A 26338-nucleotide genomic window follows, 5' to 3' on the forward strand; every position below is an offset into this window, starting at 1 on the left:
CTCTAACCACTTCTGGGAAAATTGGAAAACACTAAACAAACAACAACACGAAGAGTTATCTAAAACTGAGATGTATGGGTAAACCACTTCTCCAATCTTTGTGGCCCAATAACAACGAACAAACAGCAAACACATATACATGATCAAATACAAATCTTAGAATCAACTATTAAAGACTACCAGAACCCACTTGATTCTCCAATTACATTGAATGAACTACAGGACAAAATGCAAACCCTCCAACTTAAAACGGCCTGTGGTGTTGATGTTATCCTCAATGAAATTATAAAATATACAAACCACAAATTCCATTTGGCTATACTTAAACTCTTTAACATCATCATTAGCTCTGGCATCTTCCCCAATATTTGGAACCAAGGACTGATCACCCCAATCCACAAAAGTGGAGACAAATTTGACACCAATAACTACCATGGGATATGCGTCAACAGCAACCTCGGGAAAATCCTCTGCATTATCATTAAAAGCAGACTCGTACAATTCTTCAGCGAAAACAATGTACTGAGCAAATGTCAAATTGGCTTTTTACCAAATTACCATACGACAGACCACATATTCACCCAGCACACCCCAATTGACAAAAGGTCTGCTATACAAATTGATGGAAAGTGGTGTTGGGGGAAAAACATACGACATTATAAAATCCATGTACACAAACAAGTGTGCAGTAAAAAAAAATAAAAACCACACATTTCTTTCTACAGGGCCGTGGGGTGAGACAGGGATGCAGCTTAAGCTTCACCCTCTTCAACATATATATCAACGAATTGGCGAGGGCATTAGAAAAGTCTGCAGCACCCGGCCTCACCCTACTAGAATCTGAAGTCAACTGTCTACTGTTAGCTGATGATCTGGTGCTTCTATCCCCAACCAAGGAGGGCCTACAGCAGCACCTAGGTCTTCTGCACAGACTCTGTCAGATCTGGGCACTGACAGTAAATCTCAGTAAGAGTAAAATAAGAGTGTTCCAAAAAAGGTCCAGTTGCCAGGACCACAAATACAAATTCCATCTCGACACCGTTGCCCTAGATAACACAAACTATACATACCTCGGACTAAACATCAGCGCCACAGGTAACTTCCACAAAGCTGTGAATGAGCTGAGACAAGGCAAGAAGTGCCTTCTATGACATCAAAAGGAACATAAAATTCTACATACCAATTAGCATCTGGCTAAAAAATACTTGAATCAGTTATAGAATTCATTGCCCTTCATGGTTGTGAGGTCTGGGATCTGCCCACCAACCATAAATTCACAAAATGGGACAAACACCAAATTGAGACTATGCATGCAGAATTCTGCAAAAATATCCTCTGTGTACAACGTTAAACACCAAATAATGCATGCAGAGCAGAATTAGGCCGATACCCGCTACTTATCAAAATCCTGAAAAGAGACGTTAAATTCTACAACCACCTAAAAGGAAGAGATTCCCAAACCTTCCATAACAAAGCCATCACCTACAGAGAGATGAACCTGGAGAAGGGTCCCCTAAGCAAGCTGGTCCTGGGGCTCTGTTCACAAACACAAACAGACCCCATAGAGCCCCAGGACAGCCACACAATTAGATCCAACCAAATCAAGAGAAAACTAAAAGATAATTACTTGACACATTGGAAAGAATTAACAAATCAACTGAGCAAACTACAATGCTATTTGGCCCTGAAGAGAGAGTACAGTGGCAGAATACCTGACCACTGTGACTGACCCAAACTTAAGGAAAGCTTTGACTATGTACAGACTCAGTGAGCATAGCCTTGCTATTGAGAAAGCTGGCTCTCAAGAGAAGACAGGCTATGTGCACACTGCTCACAAAAGGAGGTGGAAACTGAGCTGGACTTCCTAACCTCCTACCAAATGTATGACCATATTAGAGACACGTATTTCCCTCAGATTACACAGATCCACAAAGAATTCAAAAACTAACCCAAATTTGATAAACTCCTATATCTACTGGGTGAAATACCACAGTGTGCCATCACAGCAGCAAGATCTGTGACCTGTTGCCACAAGGGCAACCAGTGAAGAACAAACACCATTGTAAATACATCCCATATTTATGTTTATTTACTTTCCATGTTGTACTATTTGCACATCGTTACAACACTGTATATAGACATAATGTGACATTTGAAATGTTTTATTCTTTTGGACCTTCTGTGAGTGTAATGTTTACTGTTCATTTTTATTGTTTATTTCACTTTTGTTTATTATCTACTTCACTTGCTTTGGCAATGTTAACATATGTTTCCCATGCCAATAAAGCCCTTAAATTGAATTGATATTAGAGAAAGGAGTAGCTCTGGCTAAAGTACGTAAAGAAGCTGCAAGATTATTCTACTCAAGATAGACCAGAGCATGTCGTTTCAAATGGGAACAAATAAGTCATAGTGGGCAGAGCCAAGCACGCATGTATTTGATAGAACGCTAAACAACGCCATTTTAAAATAAACTTTTGCAAAGGTTAAAATCTACAAAACTCAGTCCACTCTGTTCGTAACAGATTCTAGTTTAGGCAACAGTAAACGGTATTGAGATCAAATGTTTCATCGATGAGAACGTTTGCATAATTCCGGACAAAATCCATCTCACTCCATCTTCTCCCACTGGGCTTCCTCTCATCGCCATATTTGGTAGTGAGCGGAAACGCCATCCGGATGCTTCACACTTGTACTTTCAGTGAAATATCTGGCTCATTTGTGGAAGCAGCTTACCTTTCGTTAGGTATCTAAAAATCTATCTGTTGCTGATCGTTGTGCAAATATCACCATCAGGTAATTTGTATTATATATAAAATGCAGCTATCCAGAAAGTTGTAAACGACACCTGCGCTTATGTTCGTTTTGACGTCTGATAATGAAAAGCCAGAGAAGGGAAAGCGTTGTTAGCCAATGCTAACATAAAATAGCTATTTAGTGGGCTTGTTCGACATTGCAGCCAATCAGTCACTACCGACTGACTGATCTAAATAACTGCCCATTAAAATGTGTAGATCAGTCAGTCAATTCACCCATGCTACATTACGTCTTTGATGCTCTCGAACACGGCCAATGTTAGATAGCTAACGTTAAATGGTTGACTTTCTACTCACATTTTATTTATCCATAAAACTGATCTAACGTTATCCTGTCACCTGGTTTTTATTTGAAGGTTTTTGGTTAACTATTTTACAATAGGCAACTGTAATTCAAAGTTAGCTAGTTTTAGATAACCTTACACGAAACAGTGAACAAGCTAAGTTTGTTTGAGTTACGCTTGATTGGGTAAGGGCCTTCGTTAGCCAAGTTAGCTAGGATAGCGTGCTGGCATTAGATATCTGTCTATCATGACAGCGCCCCTTCAACTAGCCATCTGTTTGGGAGCACCTAAACGCTAGCTATCTTAGTTTACGATTACATTAACAATTAACAATCCAGGAAGTTAGCTTCCTGGATGCACTATCCTCTTCCACCACTAAAAGCACTTGCCGCGTTCATGTACTAGCCGGAACTCGGAAATGAACGACTTGCTTACTGGTTGTTGTTATACTCGTGCCGCGTTTAACCATTTGGCAAGTCGTACAATTCCGAGTTTCCTAGTTCAGACTAGCAAATGAACATGGCAACTGTCATTTTGAATCAGTGCGTATTGGCCTGATGTAACTGGTCAATTGTCGACTCGTGTGCGATTACGATAAGGTTTCATTACGTTTGACAAAAGTGTTGACTATTAGTTTACTGTAGGCCTAATTACCCGTAATAGTTTGTTACTCTGGGGGATTTTGGCCAAGGTGTATTGGCTAACAGTAGCTGTGTGTTTAGTTATCGGTAAGCAACTTTTGCTACAGTAGCTAAGTAACGTTAAATCTGAAACGTAGCCAGAGATGGTCATGCTGAGACAGCGCTATATAATAATTGAACTCAGGAAGCCCCTTACCACAATCCCTTACAACCAAGTCAGTGAAAAACTAAACGCCATACAAGCTAAGTAATTTTTTTATTTTTTATTTCACCTTTATTTAATAACCAGGTAGGCTAGTTGAGAACAAGTTCTCATTTGCAACTGCGACCTGGCCAAGATAAAGGAAAGCAGTGTGACACAGACAACAACACAGAGTTACACATGGAGAAAAAACAATAAACAAGCCAATACCACAATAAACAAGTCAATGACACAGTAGAAAAAAGAAAGTCTATATACAGTGTGTGCAAAAGGCATGAGGAGGTAGGCAATAAATAGGCCATAGGAGCAAATAATTACAATTTAGCAGATTAACACTGGAGTGATAAATGAGCAGATGATGATGTGCAAGTAGAGATACTGGTGTGCAAAAGAGCAGAAAAGTAAATAAAATAAAAACAGTATGGGGATGAGGTATGTAGATTGGGTGGGCTATTTACAGATGGACTATGTACAGCTGCAGCGATCGGTTAACTGCTCAGATAGTTGGTGAGGGAAATAAAAGACTCCAACTTCAGCGATTTTTTTTTGCAATTCGTTCCAGTCACTGGCAGCAGAGAACTGGAAGGAAAGGCGGCCAAATGACGTGTGTCACGCCCTGGCCTTAGTATTCTTTGTTTTCGTAATTATTTTAGTTAGGTCAGGGTGTGACATGGGGAATGTATGTGTTTTTTGTAGTGTCTAGGGTGGTTGTAAGGTTTAGGGGGTTTATTAGAGTAGTTGGGTTTATGTTTAGTATAGTAGTCTAGCTGTGTCTATGGTTGAGTGTAGGTATCTAGGAAAGTCTATGGTTGCCTGAATTGGGTCTCAATTAGAGACAGCTGGTTATTGTTGTCTCTAATTGGGAGCCATATTTAAGGCAACTATAGGCTTTAGCTGTTTGTGGGGAATTGTCTATGTCGAAGTGTTTTGTGTCAGCACTGATGTTTGTATAGCTTCACGGTCGTTTGTTGTTTTGTTTTTTCCTTCTTTAAAATAAAAGATGTACTTTCCACGCGCTGCGCCTTGGTCCTCGTTCTCTCCTAAAGACAATCGTGACAACGTGTTGGCTTTGGGGATGATCAGTGAGATATACCTGCTGGAACATGTGACCAGTGAACTGAGATAAGGAGGAGCTTTACCTAGCATAGACTTATAGATGACATGGAGCCAGTGGGTCTGGCAACGAATATGTAGCGAGGGCCAGCCGACTAGAGCATACAGGTCGCAGTGGTGGGTGGTATAAGGTGATTTGGTAACAAAACGGATGGCACTGTGATAGACTGCATCCAGTTTGCTAAGTAGAGTGTTGGAAGCTATTTTGTAGATGACATCGCCGAAGTCGAGGATCGGTAGGATAGTCAGCTTTACTAGGGTAAGTTTGGCGGCGTGAGTGAAGGAGGCTTTGTTGCGAAATAGAATAGATTCTAGATTTGATTTTGTATTGGAGATGTTTAATATGAGTCTGGAAGGAGAGTTTACAGTCTAGCCAGACACCTAGGTATTTATAGTTGTCCACATATTCTAGGTCGGAACCGTCCAGGGTGGTGATGCTAGTCAGGGCGGGTGCGGGCAGGGAACAGTTGAAAAGCATGCATTTGGTTTTACTAGCGTTTAAGAGCAGTTGGAGGCCACGGAAGGAGTGTTGTATGGCATTGAAGCTCGTTTGGAGGTTAGTTAGCACAGTGTCCAAGGAAGGGCCAGAAGTATACAGAGTGGTGTCGTGTGCGTAGAGGTGGATCAGGGAATCGACCGCAGCAAGAGCGACATCATTGATATATACAGAGAAAAGAGTCGGCCCGAGAATTGAACCCTGTCGTACCCCCATAGACTGCCAGAGGTCCGGACAACATGCCCTCCGATTTGACACACTGAACTCTGTCTGCAAAGTAGTTGGTGAACCAGGCGAGGCAGTCATTAGAAAAACCAAGGCTATTGAGTCTGCCGATAAGAATACGGTGATGCCGTTATGCCAGGCTAATCATTACACTAATTATTGCTTTGCATAAGAGGAGGCTACATTCGTTCAATTTCAGACCCACACAGTTAACGTTAGCTGTCTATTTGATCTGCCCAAGTATGTGATCCATAATAGAAAGAATGAAGTGAAAAAAGTACTTTTGGCTCAGGTGATTCAGACAGACTTTTTTTTTTCACTTTCATTCCAGGACAATGAGGGAAAAAAGTATTTGATCCCCTGCTGATTTTATACGTTTGCCCACTGACAAAGAAATGATCAGTCTATAATTTTAATGGTAGGTTTATTTGAACAGTGAGAGACAGAATAACAACAAAAAAATCCAGAAAAATGCATGTCAAAAATGTTATAAATTGATTTGCATTTTAATGAGGGAAATAAGTATTTGACCCCCTCTCAATCAGAAAGATTTCTGGCTCCCAGGTGTCTTTTATACAGGTAACGAGCTGAGATTAGAGTGCTCCTAATCTCAGCTCGTTACCTGTATAAAAGACACCTGTCCACAGAAGCAATCAATCAATCAGATTCCAAACTCTCCTCCATGGCCAAGACCAAAGAGCTCTCAAAAGATGTCAGGGACAAGATTGTAGACCTACACAAGGCTGGAATGAGCTACAAGACCATCGCCAAGCAGCTTGGTGAGAAGGTGACAACAGTTGGTGCGATTATTCGCAAATGGAAGAAACACAAAAGAACTGTCAATCTCCCTCGGCCTGGGGCTCCATAGAAGATCTCACCTCGTGGAGTTGCATCGATCATGAGAACGGTGAGGAATCAGCCCAGAACTACACGGGAGGATCTTGTCAATGATCTCAAGGCAGCTGGGACCATAGTCACCAAGAAAACAATTGGTAACACACTATGCCGTGAAGGACTGAAATCCTGCAGCACCTGCAAGGTCCCCTTGCTCAAGAAAGCACATATACATGCCCGTCTGAAGTTTGCCAATGAACATCTGAATGATTCAGAGGACAACTGGGTGAAAGTGTTGCGGTCAGATGACCGCAACAAAATGGAGCTCTTTGGCATCAACTCAACTCGCCGTGTTTGGAGGAATACTGCCTATGACCCCAAGAACACCATCCCCACCGTCAAACAGAGGTGGAAACATTATGCTTTGGGGTGTTTTTCTGCTAACGGGACAGGACAACTTCACCGCATCAATGGGATGATGGACGGGGCCATGTACCATCAAATCTTGGGTGAGAACCTCCTTCCCTCAGCCAGGGCATTGAAAATGGGTCGTGGATGGGTATTCCAGCATGACAATGACCCAAAACACACGGCCAAGGCAACAAAGGAGTGGCCTAGCCAGTCTCAGACCCTCATTAAAATGCAAATCAATTTATAACATTTTTGACATGAGTTTTTCTGGATTTTTATGTTGTTATTCTGTCTCTCACTGTTCAAATAAACCTACCATTAAAATTATAGACTGATAATTTATTTGTCAGTGGGCAAACGTACAAAATCAGCAGGGGATCAAATACTTTTTTCCCTCACTGTAGCTAGTTCAAGTTTTATTTAATTAAGAAGGCTATTTTTATTTCAAGCCATTACTGTACTAATCAACAGTAATGCCTAATGTCCATCACATATTTGTTTTGTTTCAGGAAATTTTACTCCATGGACAGGGTCCAACCAAGTCCAGACAAGATGAACATGTTTGATCAGAATATACATTTTGATTCCCTTTTTAAATTTTCCCAAATGTAAGTTACTATTTCCACACACTATCTGACAACATTAAGGAGACTTACTGGCATCATTAGTGTTGTCATCATGAGTTAGTCATTGAACAGAAGGAGTCTGTACTGGTCATTAACAGGCTTTGCTACTGTTGCAGGTATTGGTGTGTTACTAAATTACAATATGACTAGATTAGTCCTAACTGATGAGTTGGACATTTTATGTTAAAATACATTTTCTGTAGAGCTTAACCTGTTCCTCATACAATAAAAACTCTCCCCTTGATCTCACCTCCTGCTCCACTCAGGCTACAAGCATACCTGATTCTGGGTGGGTGGGTGGGTTGGGTGTAGTGATAGATCAATTAATCTGTTGATGTTAGGCTTTGTGGGTGTTGCATGTGATGTGCACTACCATTCAAACATTTGGGGTCACTTAGAAATGTCCTTGTTTTTGAAAGAAACACAATTTCTTTTGTCCATTAAAATATCAAATTGATCAGAAATGCAGTGTAGACATTGTTAATGTTGTAAATTACCATTGTAGCTGGAAACGGCAGTTTTTTTTTTTATGGAATATGTACACAGGCATACAGAGGCCCATTATCAGCAACCTTCACTCGTGTTCCAATGACGCGTTGTGTTAGCTAATCCAAGTTTATCATTTTAAAAGGCTAATTGATCATTAGAACACCCTTTTGCAATTATGTTAGCACAGCTGAAAACTGTTGTCCTGATTTAAAGAAGCAATAAAACTGTGCTTCTTTAGACTAGTTGAGTATCTGGAGCATCAGCATTTGTGGGTTTGATTAGACTCAAAATGGCCAGAAACAAATAACGTTCTTCTGAAACTTGTTAGGCTATTCTTGTTCTGAGAAATGAAGGCTATTCCATGTGAGAAATTGCGAATAAACTGAAGATCTCGTACAACGCTGTGTACTACTCCCTTCACAGAACAGTGCAAACTGGCTCTAACCAGAATAGAAAGAGGAGTGGGAGGCCCAAGTGCACAACTGAGCTAGAGGACAAGTACATTAGACTGTCTAGTTTGAGAAACAGACACCTCACAAGTCCTCAACAGGCAGCTTCATTAAATAGTACCCGCAAAACAGTCTCAATGTCAACAGTGAAGAGGCGTCTCCGGGATGCTGGCCTTCTAGGCAGAGTTCCTCTGTCAAGTGTCTGTTCTTTTGACCATCCTAATCTTTTCTTTTTATTGGCCAGTCTGGGATATGGCTTTTTCTTTGCAACTCTGCCTGAGACATGAGAGACATAGAGAAGATTAAGAGATATGTATGTGCATGTATATACAGTTGAAGTTTACATACTTAGGTTTGAGTCATTAAAACTCATTTTTCAGTTTGGCCATAATGACCATCGTTATGTTTGGAGGAAAAAGGAGGATGCTTGCAAGCTGAAGAACACCATCCCAACCGTGAAGCACGGGGCTGGCAGCATCTTGTTGTGGGGGTGCTTTGCTGCAGGAGGGACTGGTGCACTTCACAAAATAGACAGCATCATGAGGAAAGGAAATGGATGTGGATCGATTGAAGCAACATCTCAAGACATCAGTCAGGATGTTAGCTTGGTCGCAAATGGATCTTCCAAATGGACAATGACCCCAAGCATACTTCCAAAGTTGTGGGAAAATGGCTTAAGGACAACAAAGTCAAGGTATTGGCGTGGCCATCACAAAGCCCCAACCTCAATCCTATAGAACATTTGTGGGCAGAACTGAAAAAGCATGTGCGAGCAAGGAGGCCTACAAACCTGACTCAGTTACACCAGCTCTGTCAGGAGGAATGGGCCAAAATTCACCCAATTTATTGTGGGAAGCTTGTGGAAGGCTACCTGAAATGTTTGACCCAAGTTAAACAATTTATAGGTAATGCTACCAAATACTAATTGAGTGTATGTAAACTTCTGACCCACTGGGAATGTGATGAAAGAAATAAAAACGGAAAGAAATCAAAACTGAAAGAAATCAATCTCTCTATTCTGACATTTCACATTCTTAAAATAGTGGTGATCCTAAATGACCTAAAACAGGGATTTTTTTACGAGGATTAAATGTCAGGAATTGTGAAAAACTGAGTTTTAATGTATTTGGCTAAGGTGTATGTAAACTTCCGACTTCAACTGTGTGTGGGTGTGTATATATATATATATATATATATATATATATGTGTGTCCCTCAAACAGTACAACTCTCCCTTCTGTCTCAGCTCCCACTCCACTCAGCTGCACCTGAAGAATGTCTACTCCAGCCTGGCCCTGTGCATGTTTGTGGCTGCAGCTGGAGCCTACGTCCACGTCATCACCAGTCTATTCCAGGTAAACGGAGATAGTGGTAGCCATAGGAACAAGTACAACTAAACTGAAGCACTCTATTAGTGTGTTGTAACTATTAAGAACACTTAAGTGTGTGTGTGGAGTTGGGGGTAGATTTCACAAAAGAGGGTCATATAACATATGATTGTGTGGTAATGTTTTGCATTAACTGGTAATTGACAATCACCATTTATCTTATTACATTATAATAACTGTTGCTGTGTGTTTTATGTCCATTAGGGTGGGCTGTTGACCATACTGGGCTCCCTGGCCATGATGGTCTGGCTGACGATGACCCCCCACTGCCCTCAGACGGAGAAGAAGAGACTGGCCATCCTCTCTGGCTTTGCCTTCTTCACAGGTAATCTCTTGTGGACAGATCTATGTAAATATAACTGGTAACGTAGAATCTGTCTGGAAGGAATGGGACGCGTAGGATAACGAGCAGCAGTAGTTTCGTTGTTTGGGTTTTCCGTCACTGGTTATTTGGACAATCACGATTTCGCAGGTGTTAGCATTTTTTGGAAGGGGAGGGGACATTCAGCCCTGTAACTTGCATAGAGAGGGGACATTCAGCCCTGTAACTTGCATAGAGAGGGGACATTCAGCCCTGTAACTTGCATAGCGAGGGGACATTCAGCCCTGTAACTTGCATAGAGAGGGGACATTCAGCCCTGTAACTTGCATAGAGAGGGGACATTCAGCCCTGTAACTTGCATAGAGAGGGGACATTCAGCCCTGTAACTTGCATAGCGAGGGGACATTCAGCCCTGTAACTTGCATAGAGAGGGGACATTCAGCCCTGTAACTTGCATAGAGAGGGGACATTCAGCCCTGTAACTTGCATAGAGAGGGGACATTCAGCCCTGTAACTTGCATAGAGAGGGGACATTCAGCCCTGTAACTTGCATAGAGAGGGGACATTCAGCCCTGTAACTTGCATAGAGAGGGGACATTCAGCCCTGTAACTTGCATAGAGAGGGGACATTCAGCCCTGTAACTTGCATAGAGAGGGGACATTCAGCCCTGTAACTTGCATAGAGAGGGGACATTCAGCCCTGTAACTTGCATAGCGAGGGGACATTCAGCCCTGTAACTTGCATAGAGAGGGGACATTCAGCCCTGTAACTTGCATAGAGAGGGGACATTCAGCCCTGTAACTTGCATAGAGAGGGGACATTCAGCCCTGTAACTTGCATAGAGAGGGGACATTCAGCCCTGTAACTTGCATAGAGAGGGTGGAGCTCCTCGTTCCAGTTCCGCTCTTTGTTTTAGCATGTCTTGATCCCTTCTCTTAACACCTATGGACCCAGAACTTAATTGAGCAGCTGACCAATTACACAAGACTTTATTTCTGGGTTAACCAAGGTTACTTGACAGGTAACCTCATCTGCCTCATAGCGCTGTCAGAAAAGGGCCTACACAGTGTGTACTTGTGTGTACTTGTTCACTCACCCTCATGCATTTTAAAAGCTTTGGATTGGTGCAAACATGGCTGGAGGGAGTTGCCACCATATTCCTTACACCAGTCCATTCCTTTTTAATAAATCCTTGAGGGGGGGGGGGGGGGGGGTACGAGTGCACACTTCCAAAGAAGGGTAGAGAATCTGAACGCAGCCTATGTATTTTTAGCTATTGTAGTGGTCATGTGCTGATATTTTATGTTTTTTTTCCTTCTCCATTCCAGGTGTTGGTTTGGGCCCAACCATGGATTACATAATCTCTATTAACCCTAGGTAAAATGACAATAATGATCTGTAAGTAGCTAGTTTCCTTTTGACTGAAGGTTTTTCTAAATGTTTCTCATATCTGCTCTCCTTCTCCAACCAGCATCATAGTTACAGCCTTCCTGGGGACCTCCATCATCTTTGTGTGCTTCACACTGAGTGCTCTCTACGCCCAGCGTAGGAGCTTCCTCTTCCTCTGGGGTAAAGTGTTGTCTGCTGCTAACCACATTGTGTAATGTAAAGGAATTGAAACTATAGAACGTAAACTTGCACACCCTGATGTGCTACTAGGTCAGATACATGGAGAAAATATTCTAGTTATTACCAGTGTACTAGAGTTTTATTTTTTACATTTTTATTAAGGGACTGAAACTAACCACTCCGGTTTTAGTGAAACTGTACTGTTGTACAAAATAAATGTTACTAAATTAAAATACCCCATGTCTGCCTTTCAGGTACTCTGACGTCCGGATTGTCCATCCTGCTCCTGGTCTCTTTCCTCAACATGTTCCTGGGGTCTGTCATGTTGTTCCAGGTAAGAGGAAAACAACCTACTATAGTCATGTTTGCATTGTTTTGAATAATAATAATACTATACACAGTGCTGTCCAACACTACTCTTCAATGACTTAGTTATAGTATGACACAGAATGTGTGCTAGTTGTCATTTTCACCAATAAAGCGTTTGTGTTTTTGTGTGTGTAGGCTCACATAAACCTTGGCCTGGCCATCATGTGTGGATTTGTGCTGTTTGACACTCAACTCATCATTGAGAAGGCTGAGATGGGAGACAAAGACTACATCTGGTAAGGGGGACACACTCTCTGGACCTGGTGAAGAGGGTGGGGGACTAGTTGTTGAAACAGTCTTTTGCCATTGTGATCTGGAATTTAGAAACGTACATGGGTGTGTCTGTCAAGCCATGCAATCTTTCCTTATCTAACACATTAAAACATAGAGTAGGATATACAATGCAATTGGTGCGGACTTGGTATTATGTAGACTGTGTCAATAGCTTGGCTCTTTTACAATGAACTTTAAGTGTTTTATAAGAGATTTGTTAACTCTTTTCTCTCTTCACCCTATTGAAGGCACTCTGTGGATCTCTTCTTGGACTTTGTGACTATCTTCAGGAAGCTAATGGTTATTCTGGCCATGAATGAGAGGGTACAATATTGGCAAGGGTGCTCAAACACAGTGCATTTTTTATGTAGTATACCAACTATACTATACTTCCACTAACTCTTATACACTTTGCTATGTTTTGAACAATCTAATAATATGCACATAGGACCAGAAAGCATCTTAAATACTATGTATGATTAACCAGCATATTGTACCTTATAGTAATCTTGTACTTTGCACTGCCAGGTTAATAATGGTTTGAGGTTAGTTAGGTGAGAATTTGTTTGTTTTATGTAGAGCTGTATTGTAAATATGTTATTTATTTAGCAGGACAACAAGAAGAAGAAGTAAATTAAGTGGAGCAAAGATCTGTGACCTGGAATTGCATCAGGAGTGCTTCTGGTGCATTTGCCTTAACTGCTTGATTATTATTCATTATTTAGACTATGATTTGATTTTGTTCTTCGGTATATTGTCTTAATTTTTAGGAATCGATTGGTTGCATTTGGTTAAGAAATTTTGGCATAAGGTTTGATGTATTTGAGCTTCGATGTAAAAGCTCTGGAAGTCCCATTTTGAAGGGACCGTGTAGTTGCTTGGAAGTAATTAACACAGACTTATTTTGATAGTTATTTTCACATTGTGTGTTAACAAGTGTTGAGGAGACAATTGTACAAAAAAAGAATTCATGTGAACAATGCCTCAAATTATTAAAAAAGGCCACTTTTTATATACCTACTGATAAGTACAATAACAGTTTGCATTTGTGGGACCTCTTTCAGCAGCTGTGAATATAATGGAAATGGATACATTTACTGCAAAGAGGATGATAATTCTGTGAATATTATCTGTCCAGTTGGGAATTCTGCCACTTAAATAACCCCCCCACCCCACCATATTCGTCTCATAACGATGACATCGCAGGATTTCAGCCTTGTGATGAATGAAGAACATGAGTTCGTAGGGTGGAAATTTACATTGTTAATCATTGTTATTAGCATACCGGTATAACAAATATTACTACTTCTATTACAGTACAATCACTTTCTAGGACATTTATTTTTATTTTTTATGTCTGTTAACTAATCAGTAATTTACTGGTTTCATTTAAGGCATTGTCTTTCTCAAGGTGAGGATGCTCTTACATCAGTATTTTTTATTTTGTAGGTTGTCATTTAGGGGAATGTTTTCAGAGTTTTGTATAAGATGCAAATGATTGCGTTCGAGGATTTTAATCATGTTAAATATCCAGACCTGGCCCAAAGCACCTCAATCAACATAAAAATGATTGCTATAGGAGTTGTATGGTAATTGCTGGTGGTGTTGTCCGCTATGGGGTCTAGAAAGTGATATATATTGATTGACTTGTGTTGAGAAGTGTAATATATTTTTCCAGATATTTCTTTTGTCAAGCTTGTTCTGTCTTTCCCCTACTAAAAAAGATTCAGTGCTTGAAACAGGTGAACAGTAGAGAACCTGTGTTTCATGTGCTATGGATTTTATTTTATGTATTGAGGTGAAATGAAAGAAATAAATCCCACTCATCGTAATGGAATGTCCAGGAGTAACAAAATTGATTTACAAGGTTCACTTACAGTTTAATTGAGAAGTAATCTCTTGTGACAGGGGTTATGGGATTAATTGATAAGGTATGGCATTTCTGCCAAATTCAAAGTATTCCAGTCAATTCAGTCACTGAAGCACATGGCATAGCATCCAATTACCAGTCAGAACTAGTCCTCTTCTACCCATTAATTCTGCATCCTTGGCTAAAGGATGAGCTGTTACAAAAGCTTCTTCCTTGATGTTGAGGGGAATCAAGATGCAGGGAAATGAACGGTTTCCATTCTGATATGGGTCATATTCCTTAGGTTTTCAACATTGGTTGAATGAAATTGAACATAGATGATCTGGCAGTCAAAGATCCTACCTGCTATGCACCTCAAGGCTTTCCATTCTTAGAAGTGCCAATAACAATACAGGTTTACCAAACTATCACCTACTACTCATCTGAGGATTTTACGGTTTCAAAAATTAAATAACTGCTCTCTTATACTGTGAAAACTTTTGCTTTTCCAGGAATTGCTGTTGTAAATCTACTAAATTAATGTAAGAATAAAAATTTGTTAAATAAAGTTTAAATCAATGGGACTTGTAATTTGTTCATTATGATTTTTTTATGGGTTGCAAAGTATCACACACATCCCTACGGGTTTTTTAATCCTTAGTCTATTGACGCACCTGTGCATCAATCTAATTAACATGATAAAAAAATCCCCATCAAAATCTGTCAGTTTAAGATGTTTTTTTTGTTTTGTTGCATGGGCTGCGTCTCAATCCACCACATCAGCCTTTGTCAGCCTTCCAAAACTGCAGTGGAAAGTGGCTTCAGGACTGTCAGACCAGGAGACATCCCAAAAATCGGTATTCTCACAAACCTCTGTAGCATCCTAACAGTTTGGCCTTTAACTATTATGACCACTCTATGGAAAGAGTCCCGTGGGACTCGCCTGAAATCAGTACCGCCGATGTGGCAACTTCTGTCTCTACTGTCCAAACTGTTTGGACAAGAAACTAATATGCTAATTTGCTCTACAACCCCCACAAGTGTCATGGGACTTGTCTCAAGGTAACCCATACAAATGAATGGAGGTAGTTTTGTGGCAACAAAAAAGCAGATAAATATGTTTGAAAAAACAAACATTTCCTAACTCCTAGATTTCAGGACAGACACTTAAATCATATTCCTTATGATTTATTTTTAGACTGTCTGTCTTTTTTTGCCATGTATGAATGTGTTATTCAATGTGTTTCTATGGGCTATAGTAGTAAAGGCCAAATTCAATATTTTATTTTTTAAATATATTTTTTGATACATACCGTGGTCCTAAAATTCAAAATCAAATTGCTTAATGATCCATGGTATGAGCATCTTAAAACAATTATATATGTTATCTTTGTAGACCAATTTCACTTATGTTTGTCACTCTTTTTGGTCAATGGAGCCATGTGTCAGTCAGCCCTGTTGGTAGATTGTAGAATCTCTGTCCACAGTAGACCTAGTTTTTCCAGTCATATCTCATGGCAGTGTCTGTTGGCTCCAACGCAAGGCACCTCCATACCTGAGAACCTTCTGTCCAATCCAGGCAATACTGGTGTCCACATCAGGGAAGTGTTCCCATGGCAACAGTGATGATGAGGAGGGTAGTGGGTCTAGCGGGAGGATGGGTGGGGCCCAGGGAAATCCTGGGGGGGCGGGGTCCGTTGCAGAGGGGGGTGTTACAGCAGCTGATGCAGACAGAGCCCACCCGACCCGGGACGCAGAAGGACTGATACCCTGCTGATACGATCAGACAGGTGGAGAAAGAGGCACAGGTCTTCCTGTAGGACACACCTGGAGAGAGGGAGAGAGAGAACACTGAGACATCAAAGCCTTGGCCAAACGTTACACATGTCAAAGGGTGCAATTTTGTTTGTTATTGTAAAACAACAAAGATCATTTTTTATATTACTATTAACCCTGCTAGAATGGATTCAGACTTGACAGCAAAAAAAGTCCACCAGGCTCACCATTTTCACCCACAATCACCTCCTTCTGACAGGCATTCTGGATGTTTGCTGTGCAGTTGACAATGAACTTTGGAGCTGAACAGTCATTGTCCAACAGAGTCTCTTCACAGTGGTAACACTGCATCTGAAAAGGCCAGCCTGACACACATGCATGCTTAAAATACATGGAAGGAAACATCTAGTTATGGTGCAATACAACATGGAAGCGCATTCACGTGTTTCCAAGCAACGTCCATGGAGATAAATGCAGTGCAGAATATCCACAAGAGGGAGCCATTTCCTTCTGTTGATGCCTCTATTCCTTCTCTAATACATAGACATGACCATTGGCTAGTGCCATTTTCAATTAGCATGAGTTTAAACCCTCTAAAAATGCTACAGCCACTGCTTTTTAAATTACACTGTTTCTCGTTTTAACACCATATTATTATGACCACTGTCCCAGCAAAAAAGGGAGAGATCATCACATGCACCTTCAAGTTGGAAAGCTATCCAATATACAGAGAATCATTAGTATTAAGAATCCTTGGCAATCAATCAGTAGTCACCCAGCTCTGTTCAACAGAGATGTTTGGAGTTGATCTGTTGTTCGTCCTCTGACTATCTGGGCTGGATTGATGTTTATTTATGTTACATTTATTTAAATAGGGTGTCACCAGTGAGACCATGGTATCTTTTGCAACGGAGACCTACACATACATAAAAAAGAACTAAATACAGTACAACAAACAAACAAGAAAAACAGCCACATTCCTCGGCAAATAGTTCCCCAATCAATATTTTAAATTGCCCAAGTGTTATCAGGGCATCCAATTGCAGTGTATTTTGCAATTGGTTCCAGCAATGAGGTGGATTAAAACAAAACAAAAATGACGTATTTCGGTGGAAACCCGAGGAACCTCAAGAGTTAACCAATTCAGGGAGCGGGTTTGGTTTCTCATTATTATTTTTTTACTTTAACAAATCAAATCAAATCAAGTTTATTTTATATAGCCCTTCGTACATCAGCTAATATCTCGAAGTGCTGTACAGAAACCCAGCCTAAAACCTCAAACAGCAAGCAATGCAGGTGTAGAAGCACGAGATAACAACGAAGTAACAACGAAGTTAGGTAAATTGGAAGCTTGTGTAGTAGGGTTTTTTAAACAAAAAGAGAGTAATGAGTTGATCTACGGGACTAGAGGCTGCTGCAATATGTTATGCCAGCATGATCTGATGGGTATTGCTTGCAACTCATGAACAACATTATAGCAGCACTTTGTAAAACACATATCACTATACAGCTCCACTATTTTGAAATTGTATTACTATTTTTCTGTGTGATTGCATCCTATATGCATGGTTCTACATAGATCTGTCTGTCTGTAGGGTCATCTACCATAAAGAATAATCCAAAGTGGCCACACATACTGTATTATTATTGCATTATCCATATTTCAAACAAAGAGATTAACTGGTCTAACAATAGGCTAATGCTGTTGGAGCAGAAATGATTAATGCGTCTGTCTAAATGACAGAGACTGGTTTCATGATTTTGTGTTTATGACAGGTTGTCACAGTCTTCAAAGATAAACCAAGTTAAATAAATAATTCACTTCTGTCAATGTTCGTAATTGTGCATGGTTATCTTAAATTTAAAACGATTGCATACATATTTAGCCTACATTTGAGTTTAGAAAGTAAAATAAAATAGATGTGTGAGTAGTCTTCCCACGCGTAAAGGCTATATTTTTAATTTGAGAGATTTTAGGGCACCGAGGCAATAATTGAGAAATTAATCAACACTGGGGATTGCAAATATTATACATAATATAAATAAACCTACACTGAACTGTACAAAAGAGAAACCGTAGATATGTACCTGAGCAGAGGACGCATCCACAAAGAGAAGCGAGGAGAACAAACGATTGCATCTTCCATAAACTCCATCAAAAGGTTCCTTTGTCTCCAAAAAATATTACCCAGGTGTAAGGTTAGCCTCGACTTTAATTTACGCCTGATAAAGTATAGTGGAAGCAGTAATATCACCAGTAAGCGTCCAGTAGCCGAAATTGGTTCCAGTGGGTGGGCTTGCGTTTCCTAACTTGGATGCCGTGAGTGCGCTCTTGTGGGCATTCAATCTCAGAGTGCTGTGTGTAGTGATGTACAATTCGCAAACGATTCGTTCCCTTTGAACAACTCATTTTACTGACTCGAGAGTCATGATTCATTTTTCTGAGTGACTCGTTCATTTTAGTCGTACATTGACCAGCTAGTGCTGGTCGCAATGGGCCCTACAGAAGGATTAAGAGCACATGTATGCTTGATCTGTAAATGTGTCTGGAGACTCCATTTGGAGGGTGTGACGCAATTGCGAAGCTTCCAGAGGCATGTAGAGGCTAAATTGTGCTCTGTACTGCATCGCTGTGCAGCTCCTACATTTTGTAGGGCTCTGCATGACGAATCCGACGTCTGAAGTGGCCGTACATAATTTACTGTGATACAGCCACCAAAGACATCAAGGCTTTCATACTTCTTGCGCATAGTGGAGCAGAACTATTGTGAAGGAAGTTGTCAAGGAAGTGAGTTTGTGTTCTAAGGCGCTGCATGGTCAATCTGTCGTCTGCATTGGGTTTGCTGCATTTAGGGTGACACTGCATATGCAGAAGTCAGGGCATTCATACTTCTGACACCTCGCCGAGCAGCACAGAGCTGTTGTGAATGAAGTTGTCAAGGAAGTGAGTTTGTGTTCTAAGGCGCTGCATGGTCAATCTGTCGTCTGCATTGGGTTTGCTGCATTTAGGGTGACACTGCATATGCAGAAGTCAGGGCATTCATACTTCTGACACCTCGCCGAGCAGCACAGAGCTGTTGTGAATGAAGTTGTCAAGGAAGTGAGTTTATGTTTATACAAGACGTCCCGCCCTCACCTACTGTCAACCAATCATGTCAACACAGCGCTATTGTCCTCTACATTGTTACAACATTTGAGAGGATCACGACGATACTGTATGGAGCTCAATTTGGCCTCTGCGTGCCTCCGTAGGCTCCTCGAACGCATCACCGACCACATTTTCGGATCAAACATAAATTGTCTCTTTATACTGGACCTCCTACGGCACAGGTGTCAAACTCATTCCACGGGGGGCCGAGTGTCTGCGGGTTTTCGCTCCTCCCTTGTACTTGATTGATGAATTAACATCACTAATTAGTTAGGAACTCCCCACACCTGGTTGTCTAGGGCTTTATTGAAAGGAAAAACCAAAAACCTGCAGACACTAGGCCCTCCGTGGAATGAGTTTGACACCCCTGTCCAACGGTCAACCAATCATGTCAATGTGGAGCTATACTGAGCCCTCCGCATTGTTACACAATTTGAGAGGCGCACGGTGATGCAGTAAGGAGCTTGATTTGGCCTCTGCATGCCTCCACCGACTTCGCATTGCACCCGCCATAAGAAGCCTCAGACCACATTTCCAGTTCAAGCATAACACAACTGCAAACGTCTATCAAGTCAAAGGTTGCGAGTTCGAATGTCACCACGGACAACTTTAGCATTTAACTAATTAGCATCTTTTCAACTACTTACTACTTTTTAGTTACATTGCAACTACTTATCATGTTAGCTAACCCTAACATTAACCATTTTAGCTAACTCTTCCCCTAACCTAACTCCTAAACTTAACCCTAACTAAAAGTCCCAACATTCAACCTTTCTTCAATTGTCCATTTCACTGTCAGTGTTCCTTTTCTTTCCTTGTTGTTTTTTTGACCGGTATCTGACGGGTCTCTTCACAGGTCGTCCCGGTAACTTTTAGTGACTCTGTAGACCTAGGGTTTTTTGGTGTGGTTGGAGGATCACCAGTGTGGTTTGCTTCCAACTCTGGCTCTGGGGTAGCAGATGGCAGACATTCCACTAGAACATCAGACTCGCCTTGTGGGGTTTCCATTGTGTGGTGTCTGTCCTCGGGAGTAGCTTGGAGGTGTCTCCGGTTTCTCATGAACTCGCCACGCTCAATATCCACAATGTATGATCTGGCCTGTTCAGCTTGACCTTTCACTGTTGCTGTGGTCATCCAGCCTTTGTCTTGGTCGAGCTTCACGAGCACAGAGTCACCCAGCTGTAACGGTGGCAGGGGTCTGGCTCTGTGATGCCTGTTTTAGTAGGTCCTGTAGGATGCTTTTGCCTCAGTGTCTTGCTTGGCAACCTTCTTCAAGTCTTGCCACCTAGGTTATAGGTTCTTTGCTAGGTTTGGACGCGTTGTCCTTAACTGACGACCCATGAGTAGCTGTGCTGGGCTACAGCCTTTAGCCGCAATTCGTGTCGCTATGTAGGTAAGAAGAGCGAGAAAGGGATCTTCTTGCTTTAAGATTTTCTTAGCAGTCTGGACAGCTCTCTCAGCTTCTCCATTAGCTTGTGGGAAGTGAGGGCTGGAGGTCACGTGGTCGAAGCCATACTGTTCCTTGAGGAACTGGAACTCGGAAGATGTGAACTGCCTTGTGTTATCGGACGCCAAGACCTCAGCTATTCCTAAATGTGGGAACATGCTCTTCAGCTTCCTGATCACTCTTTTGTTTTATGTATCTGGCATGTGTACCACTTCTATGAATCTTGAGAAGTAATTGACAACAACCAGGTACTGCTGTCTGTCAACCTTACATAGGCTGGCTGCAATGCGTTTCCAAGGTCTGTCTGGCAACTCGGTCGTCATCAACGGTTCTTTGCGTTGGCTTGGTAGCCTGACACTGCTTGCACTGGCTCACTTTGTCCTTTATGTCCATGCTGATTCCTGGCCACCACACAAAGTCTAGCATGTTCTCTGCACTTTGTGAGGCCCTGGCTGAGACTCTCGCTTCTCAGGACCTTTGGAATCACGATTCTCTCTCCGTGCAGCAGTAGCCCATCTGATTCACTTAGGAACTCTTGCTCGCTAAAGTAGTTCTTGATTGTCTCAGGAACTGTTTTGATGTGCTTCGGCCATCCGTGCCTTGTGTACTTCAGTGCTGTCTGTATTTCCTCATCTTCACTGTTTGCTTGCGCAATCTGGTGAAGCTTCAAAGGCTGCGACCTCTTCTTCCAGGTCTGAGCTCTCTAGGCGGACCGACGGGTGTCTTGAGATTGTATCGGCAATGAGCAGCGTTTTGCCTGGGGTATATTTAACTTTGGGGCTGAACCTCATCATTCTGATAAGCAATTGCTGGCAGCGCAGAGGGACCTCATCCAGGTTTTTGTAGTTAAACAACGCCACCAACGGTTGTGGTCTATTAGCAGTTTGAAAGACTCCAGGCCGCACAGGTAACGTGAGAACTTCTCACAAGCCCAAACTGGTGCCAAGCACTACCTCTCTATCTGGGCATGTCTTCTCTCAGCAGGAAAGAGGGTACGTGAGCAGAAGGTTATGGGCAGAATTTTCCATTCATGCTCTTGTAACAGTACTCCTTCAATGCCATAACTACAGGCGACGTTCTGTGGTTTTTCCAGTTCATCAATATTTCAATATTTCTTAGTGTTTTTGAATGAGTTGCTTATTAGCAGTGCTTGACTTGAACCGAAATAGGTACCGATACTCAATTTGGGTGCTGGTACTGTTTATATTTAGGTGCAGGAGCTCCACAAAACTTTTGAGCTAATATTCTATAAGAGGAACAGGCGCTCAAGCAGAAGAATATTTGAGGTGTCCTGGTACTCCGCTCCGGTGAGTTCCTGCCCAAGTCAAGCAATGCTTATTAGGCTATAAATTGATGTCCCTCATCTCTGATTCTCCGCTGGGTGCGCAGTATCAAGTGTGCCTATAGGCTACTTAGTGTGGTCTCAATCAAATTAGCCATAGCCTATAGGCTATAGGCTACAAAGTGTGTGCTCGGAGAAGCACAGAGCAAAGTTATATTTCTAACAGCTGCTGGGATGGTATAAATACAACTAGGCTGCATTACACACTGCAATGGATTTTCCGACTCTTAGCCCTGGCCTGCTCTGCTCTTGCTGATAAAAATATGTTTTATTGTGCTGCCTAACCAATGTCTGTGCTGTGTAGGCCTATGGTATTTATTATGGATCCCCATTAGCTGCTGTCAAGGCAGTGTGTGTATAGTGCATATGTTATCATGTGTGTGCATGCATGTGTCTGTGCCTATGTTTGTTGCTTCACAGTCTCTGCTGTTCCATAAAGTGTATTTGTATCTGTTTTTTAAAATCTGATTCTACTGCTTGCATCAGTTACCTGATGTGGAATATAGTTCCATGTAGTCATGGATCTATGTAGTACTGTGCACATCCCATAGTCTGTTCTGGACTTGGGGACTGTGAAGAGACCTCTGATGGCATGTCTTGTGGGGTATGTATGGGTGTCTGAGCTGTGTGCTAGTCATTTAAACAAAGCTTGGTGCTTTCAACATGTCAATGCCTCTCACCAATACAAGTAGGGATGAAGTCAAACTCTCCTCCACTTTGAGCCAAGAGATATTGACATTATTAACGTTTGCTCTCTGCCCTGCCCTGTTCTGAGCCAATCGCAATTTTCAGAAGTCAATCTTTGTGGCACCTGACCACACGACTGAACAGTAGTCCAGGTGTGACAAAACTAGAGCCTGTAGGACCTGCCTTGTTGATAGTGCTGTTAAGAGGTAGAGCAGCACTTTATTATGGACAAACTTCTCCCCATCTTAGCTACTGTTGTATCAATATGTTTTGACCATGACAGTTTACAATCCAGGGTTATTCCAAGCAGTTTAGTCACCTCAATTTGCTCAATTTGCACATTATTTATTACAAGATTTAGTTGAGGTTTAGGGTTTAGTGAATGATTTGTCCCAAATACAATGCTTTTAGTTTTTGAAATATTTAGGAAACGTTTTCCTAGCCACCCATTCTGAAACTAACTGCAGCTCTTTGTTAAGTGTTGCAGTCATTTCAGTCGCTGTAGTAGCTGATGTGTATAGTGCCGAGTCATCCGCATTCATAGACACACTGGCTTTACTCAAAGTCAAAAGTTTGGACACACCTACTCATTCCAGGTTTATTTTCTATTATTTTCTACATTGTAGAATAATAGTGAAGACATCAAAACTATGAAATAACACATATGGAATCAAAAAGTGTTAAACAAATCAAAATATTTTAGATTTGAGATTCTTCAAAGTAGCCACCCTTTGCCTTGATGACAGCTTTGCACACTCTTGGTATTCTCTTAACCAGTTTCACCTGGAATACTTTCCCAACAGTCTTGAAGGAGTTCCCACATATACTGAGCATTTATAGGCTGCTTTTCCTTCACTCTCCGGTCCAACTCATTTCAAACCATCTCAATTGGGTTGAGGTCAAGTGATTGTGGAGGCCAGGTTATCTGATGCAGCACTCCATCACTCCTTCTTGGTCAAATAGCCCTCACACAGCCTGTAGGTGTGTTTTGGGTCATTGTCCTGTTGAAAAACAAACGATAGTCCCACTAAGCGCAAACCAGATGGGATGGCGTATCGCTGCAGAATGCTGTGGTAGCCATGCTGGTTAAAACTTCTTGACGCACGGATCCCTTTAGCGGGATCATTTTCGTAAACAACCGCTGAATTGCAGAGTGCCAAATTTCCCCAAAATTTCCCAAAAATTGCAAAAAATGTTCACACCCCGAGGAAGCCATTGGAAAAGTAATCTGGTTGATATCCCTTTAATTGGACGAAAGGCAGGCAATGGAACAGTGATTTTTTCAAAATAAGAGTCACTTCCGGGTTGGATTTCCTCAGGTTTTAGCCTGCAAAATCAGTTCTGTTATACTCACAGACAATATTTTGACAGTTTTGGAAACTTTAAAGTGTTTTCTATCCTACTCTGTCAATTATATGCATATTCTAGTATCTGGACCTGAGAAATAGCCAGCTTACATTGGGAACGTTATTTTTCCAAACATAACAATTCTGCCCCCTAGCTTCAAGTGTGCCTTGAATTCTAAATACATTTTAGATTTTTTTAGTTTTTTTGGTTATTACATGATTCCATATGTGTTATTTCATAGTTTATGTCTTCACTATTATTCTACAATGTAGGAAATAGTAAAAAAAAAAAAAAAAAAAAAAACCTTGAATGAGTAGGTGTGTCCAAACTTTTGACTGGTAATGTACGTTTTTCCAGCAGCAGACTATGATCGATAATGTCAAAAGCCACACCGAAGTCTAACAAAACAGCCCCCACAATCTTTTAATCATCAATTTCTCTCAGCTAATCATCAGTCATTTGTAGAAGTGCTGTGCTTGTTGATTGTCTTTCCCTATACGCGTGCTGAAAAACTGTTGTCAACTTGTTTACTGTAAGATAGCATTTTATCTGGTCAAACACAATTTTTTCTAAAACTTTACTAAGGGTTGGTAACAGGCTGATTGGTTGGTTATTTGAGCCAGTAAAGGGGGCTTTACTGTTCTTAGGTAGTGGAATGACTTTTGCTTCCCTCCAGGCCTGAGGGCACATACTTTCCAGTAGGCTTCAATTGAATCTAATCAAATCAAGTTTATTTTATATAGCCCTTCGTACATCAGCTAATATCTCGAAGTGCTGTACAGAAACCCAGCCTAAAACCCCAAACAGCAAGCAATGCAGGTGTAGAAGCACGGTGGCTAGGAAAAACTCCCTAGAAAGGCCAAAACCTAGGAAGAAACCTAGAGAGGAACCAGGCTATAAGGGGTGGCCAGTCCTCTCTGGCTGTACCGCGTAGAGATTATAACAGAACATGGCCAAGATGTTCAAAATGTTCATAAATGACAAGCATGGTCAAATAATAATCAGGAATAAATGTCAGTTGGCTTTTCATAGCCGATCATTAAGAGTTGAAAACAGCAGGTCTGGGACAGGTAGGGGTTCCATAACCGCAGGCAGAACAGTTGAAACTGGAACAGCAGCAAGGCCAGGTGGACTGGGGACAGCAAGGAGTCATCATGCCCGGTAGTCCTGACGTATGGTCCTAGGGCTCAGGTCCTCTGAGAGAGAGAAAGAAAGAGAGAAGAAGAGAATTAGAGAGAGCATACTTAAATTCACACAGGACACTGGATAAGACAGGAGAAGTACTCCAGATATAACCAACTGACCCTAGCCCCCCGACACAAACTACTGCAGCATAAATACTGGAGGCTGAGACAGGAGGGGTCAGGAGACACTGTGGCCCCATCCGATGATACCCCCGGACAGCGCCAAACAGGAAGGATATAACCCCACCCACTTTGCCAAAGCACAGCCCCCGCACCACTGGAGGGATATCTTCAACCACCAACTTACAATCCTGAGACAAGGCCGAGTATAGTCCACAAAGATCTCCACCACAGCACAACCCAAGGGGGGGCGCCAACCCAGACAGGAAGATCACGTCAGTAACTCAACCCACTCAAGTGACGCACCCCTCCTAGGGACGGCATGAAAGAGCAACAGTAAGCCAGTGACTCAGCCCCTGTAATAGGGTTAGAGGCAGAGAATCCCAGTGGAGAGAGGGGAACCGGCCAGGCAGAGACAGCAAGGGCGGTTCGTTGCTCCAGAGCCTTTCCGTTCACCTTCAAACTCCTGGGCCAGACTACACTCAATCATATGACCTACTGAAGAGATAAGTCTTCAGTAAAGACTTAAAGGTTGAGACCGAGTCTGCGTCTCTCACATGGGTAGGTAGACCATTCTATAAAAATGGAGATCTATAGGAGCAAGCCCTGCCTCCAGCTGTTTGCTTAGAAATTCTATGGACAATTAGGAGGCCTGCGTCTTGTGACCGTAGCATACGTGTAGGTATGTATGGCAGGACCAACTCGGAAAGATAGGTAGGCGCAAGCCCATGTAACGCTTTATAGGTTAACAGTAAAACCTTGAAATCAGCCCTTGCCTTAACAGGAAGCCAGTGTAGGGAAGCTAGCTAGCATCTCTGTTTTGTCTGAGTTTAAAAGTAGAACGTTTTCAGCCATCCACTTCCTTATGTCTGAAACACAGGCTTCTAGCAAGGGCAATTTTGGGGCTTCACCATGTTTCATTGAAATGTAC

At 41.7% G+C, this 26338-nt stretch overlaps 2 protein-coding genes across 5 annotated transcripts; one reads left to right on the plus strand and one right to left on the minus strand.

Moving 5' to 3' along the window:
• The first annotated feature begins 2678 nt into the window (after positions 1-2678).
• Positions 2679-14940, plus strand: LOC129815390 (probable Bax inhibitor 1). 4 transcript variants are annotated; one of them, XM_055869168.1, is made up of 10 exons: positions 2679-2796; positions 7532-7630; positions 9832-9940; positions 10178-10298; positions 11625-11673; positions 11768-11865; positions 12120-12199; positions 12370-12470; positions 12756-12848; positions 13120-14940. In XM_055869168.1, exons 2-10 carry the CDS (start codon positions 7545-7547, stop codon positions 13268-13270), a joined length of 888 nt encoding a protein of 295 aa, XP_055725143.1. In that variant the 5' UTR covers positions 2679-2796; positions 7532-7544; the 3' UTR covers positions 13271-14940. The 4 variants fall into 4 exon arrangements, with proteins under 4 accessions (XP_055725143.1, XP_055725145.1, XP_055725146.1 ...); XM_055869170.1 differs by having other exon boundaries at positions 2681-2796; positions 12756-12831; positions 13117-13242; XM_055869171.1 differs by having other exon boundaries at positions 2681-2796; positions 12756-12831; positions 13120-13242.
• Positions 14271-18635, minus strand: LOC129815391 (ly6/PLAUR domain-containing protein 1-like). The gene is made up of 3 exons (XM_055869172.1): positions 18221-18635; positions 16360-16497; positions 14271-16183 (listed from the first exon to the last, which is right to left on the minus strand). The coding sequence occupies exons 1-3, from the start codon at positions 18270-18272 to the stop codon at positions 15954-15956; spliced, it is 420 nt and encodes a 139-aa protein (XP_055725147.1). The 5' UTR covers positions 18273-18635; the 3' UTR covers positions 14271-15953.
• Positions 18636-26338: the final 7703 nt, after the last annotated feature.

Source organism: Salvelinus fontinalis, chromosome 18 (genome assembly GCF_029448725.1).
Source record: "Salvelinus fontinalis isolate EN_2023a chromosome 18, ASM2944872v1, whole genome shotgun sequence".
Classification (NCBI taxonomy): Eukaryota; Metazoa; Chordata; class Actinopteri; order Salmoniformes; family Salmonidae; genus Salvelinus; species Salvelinus fontinalis.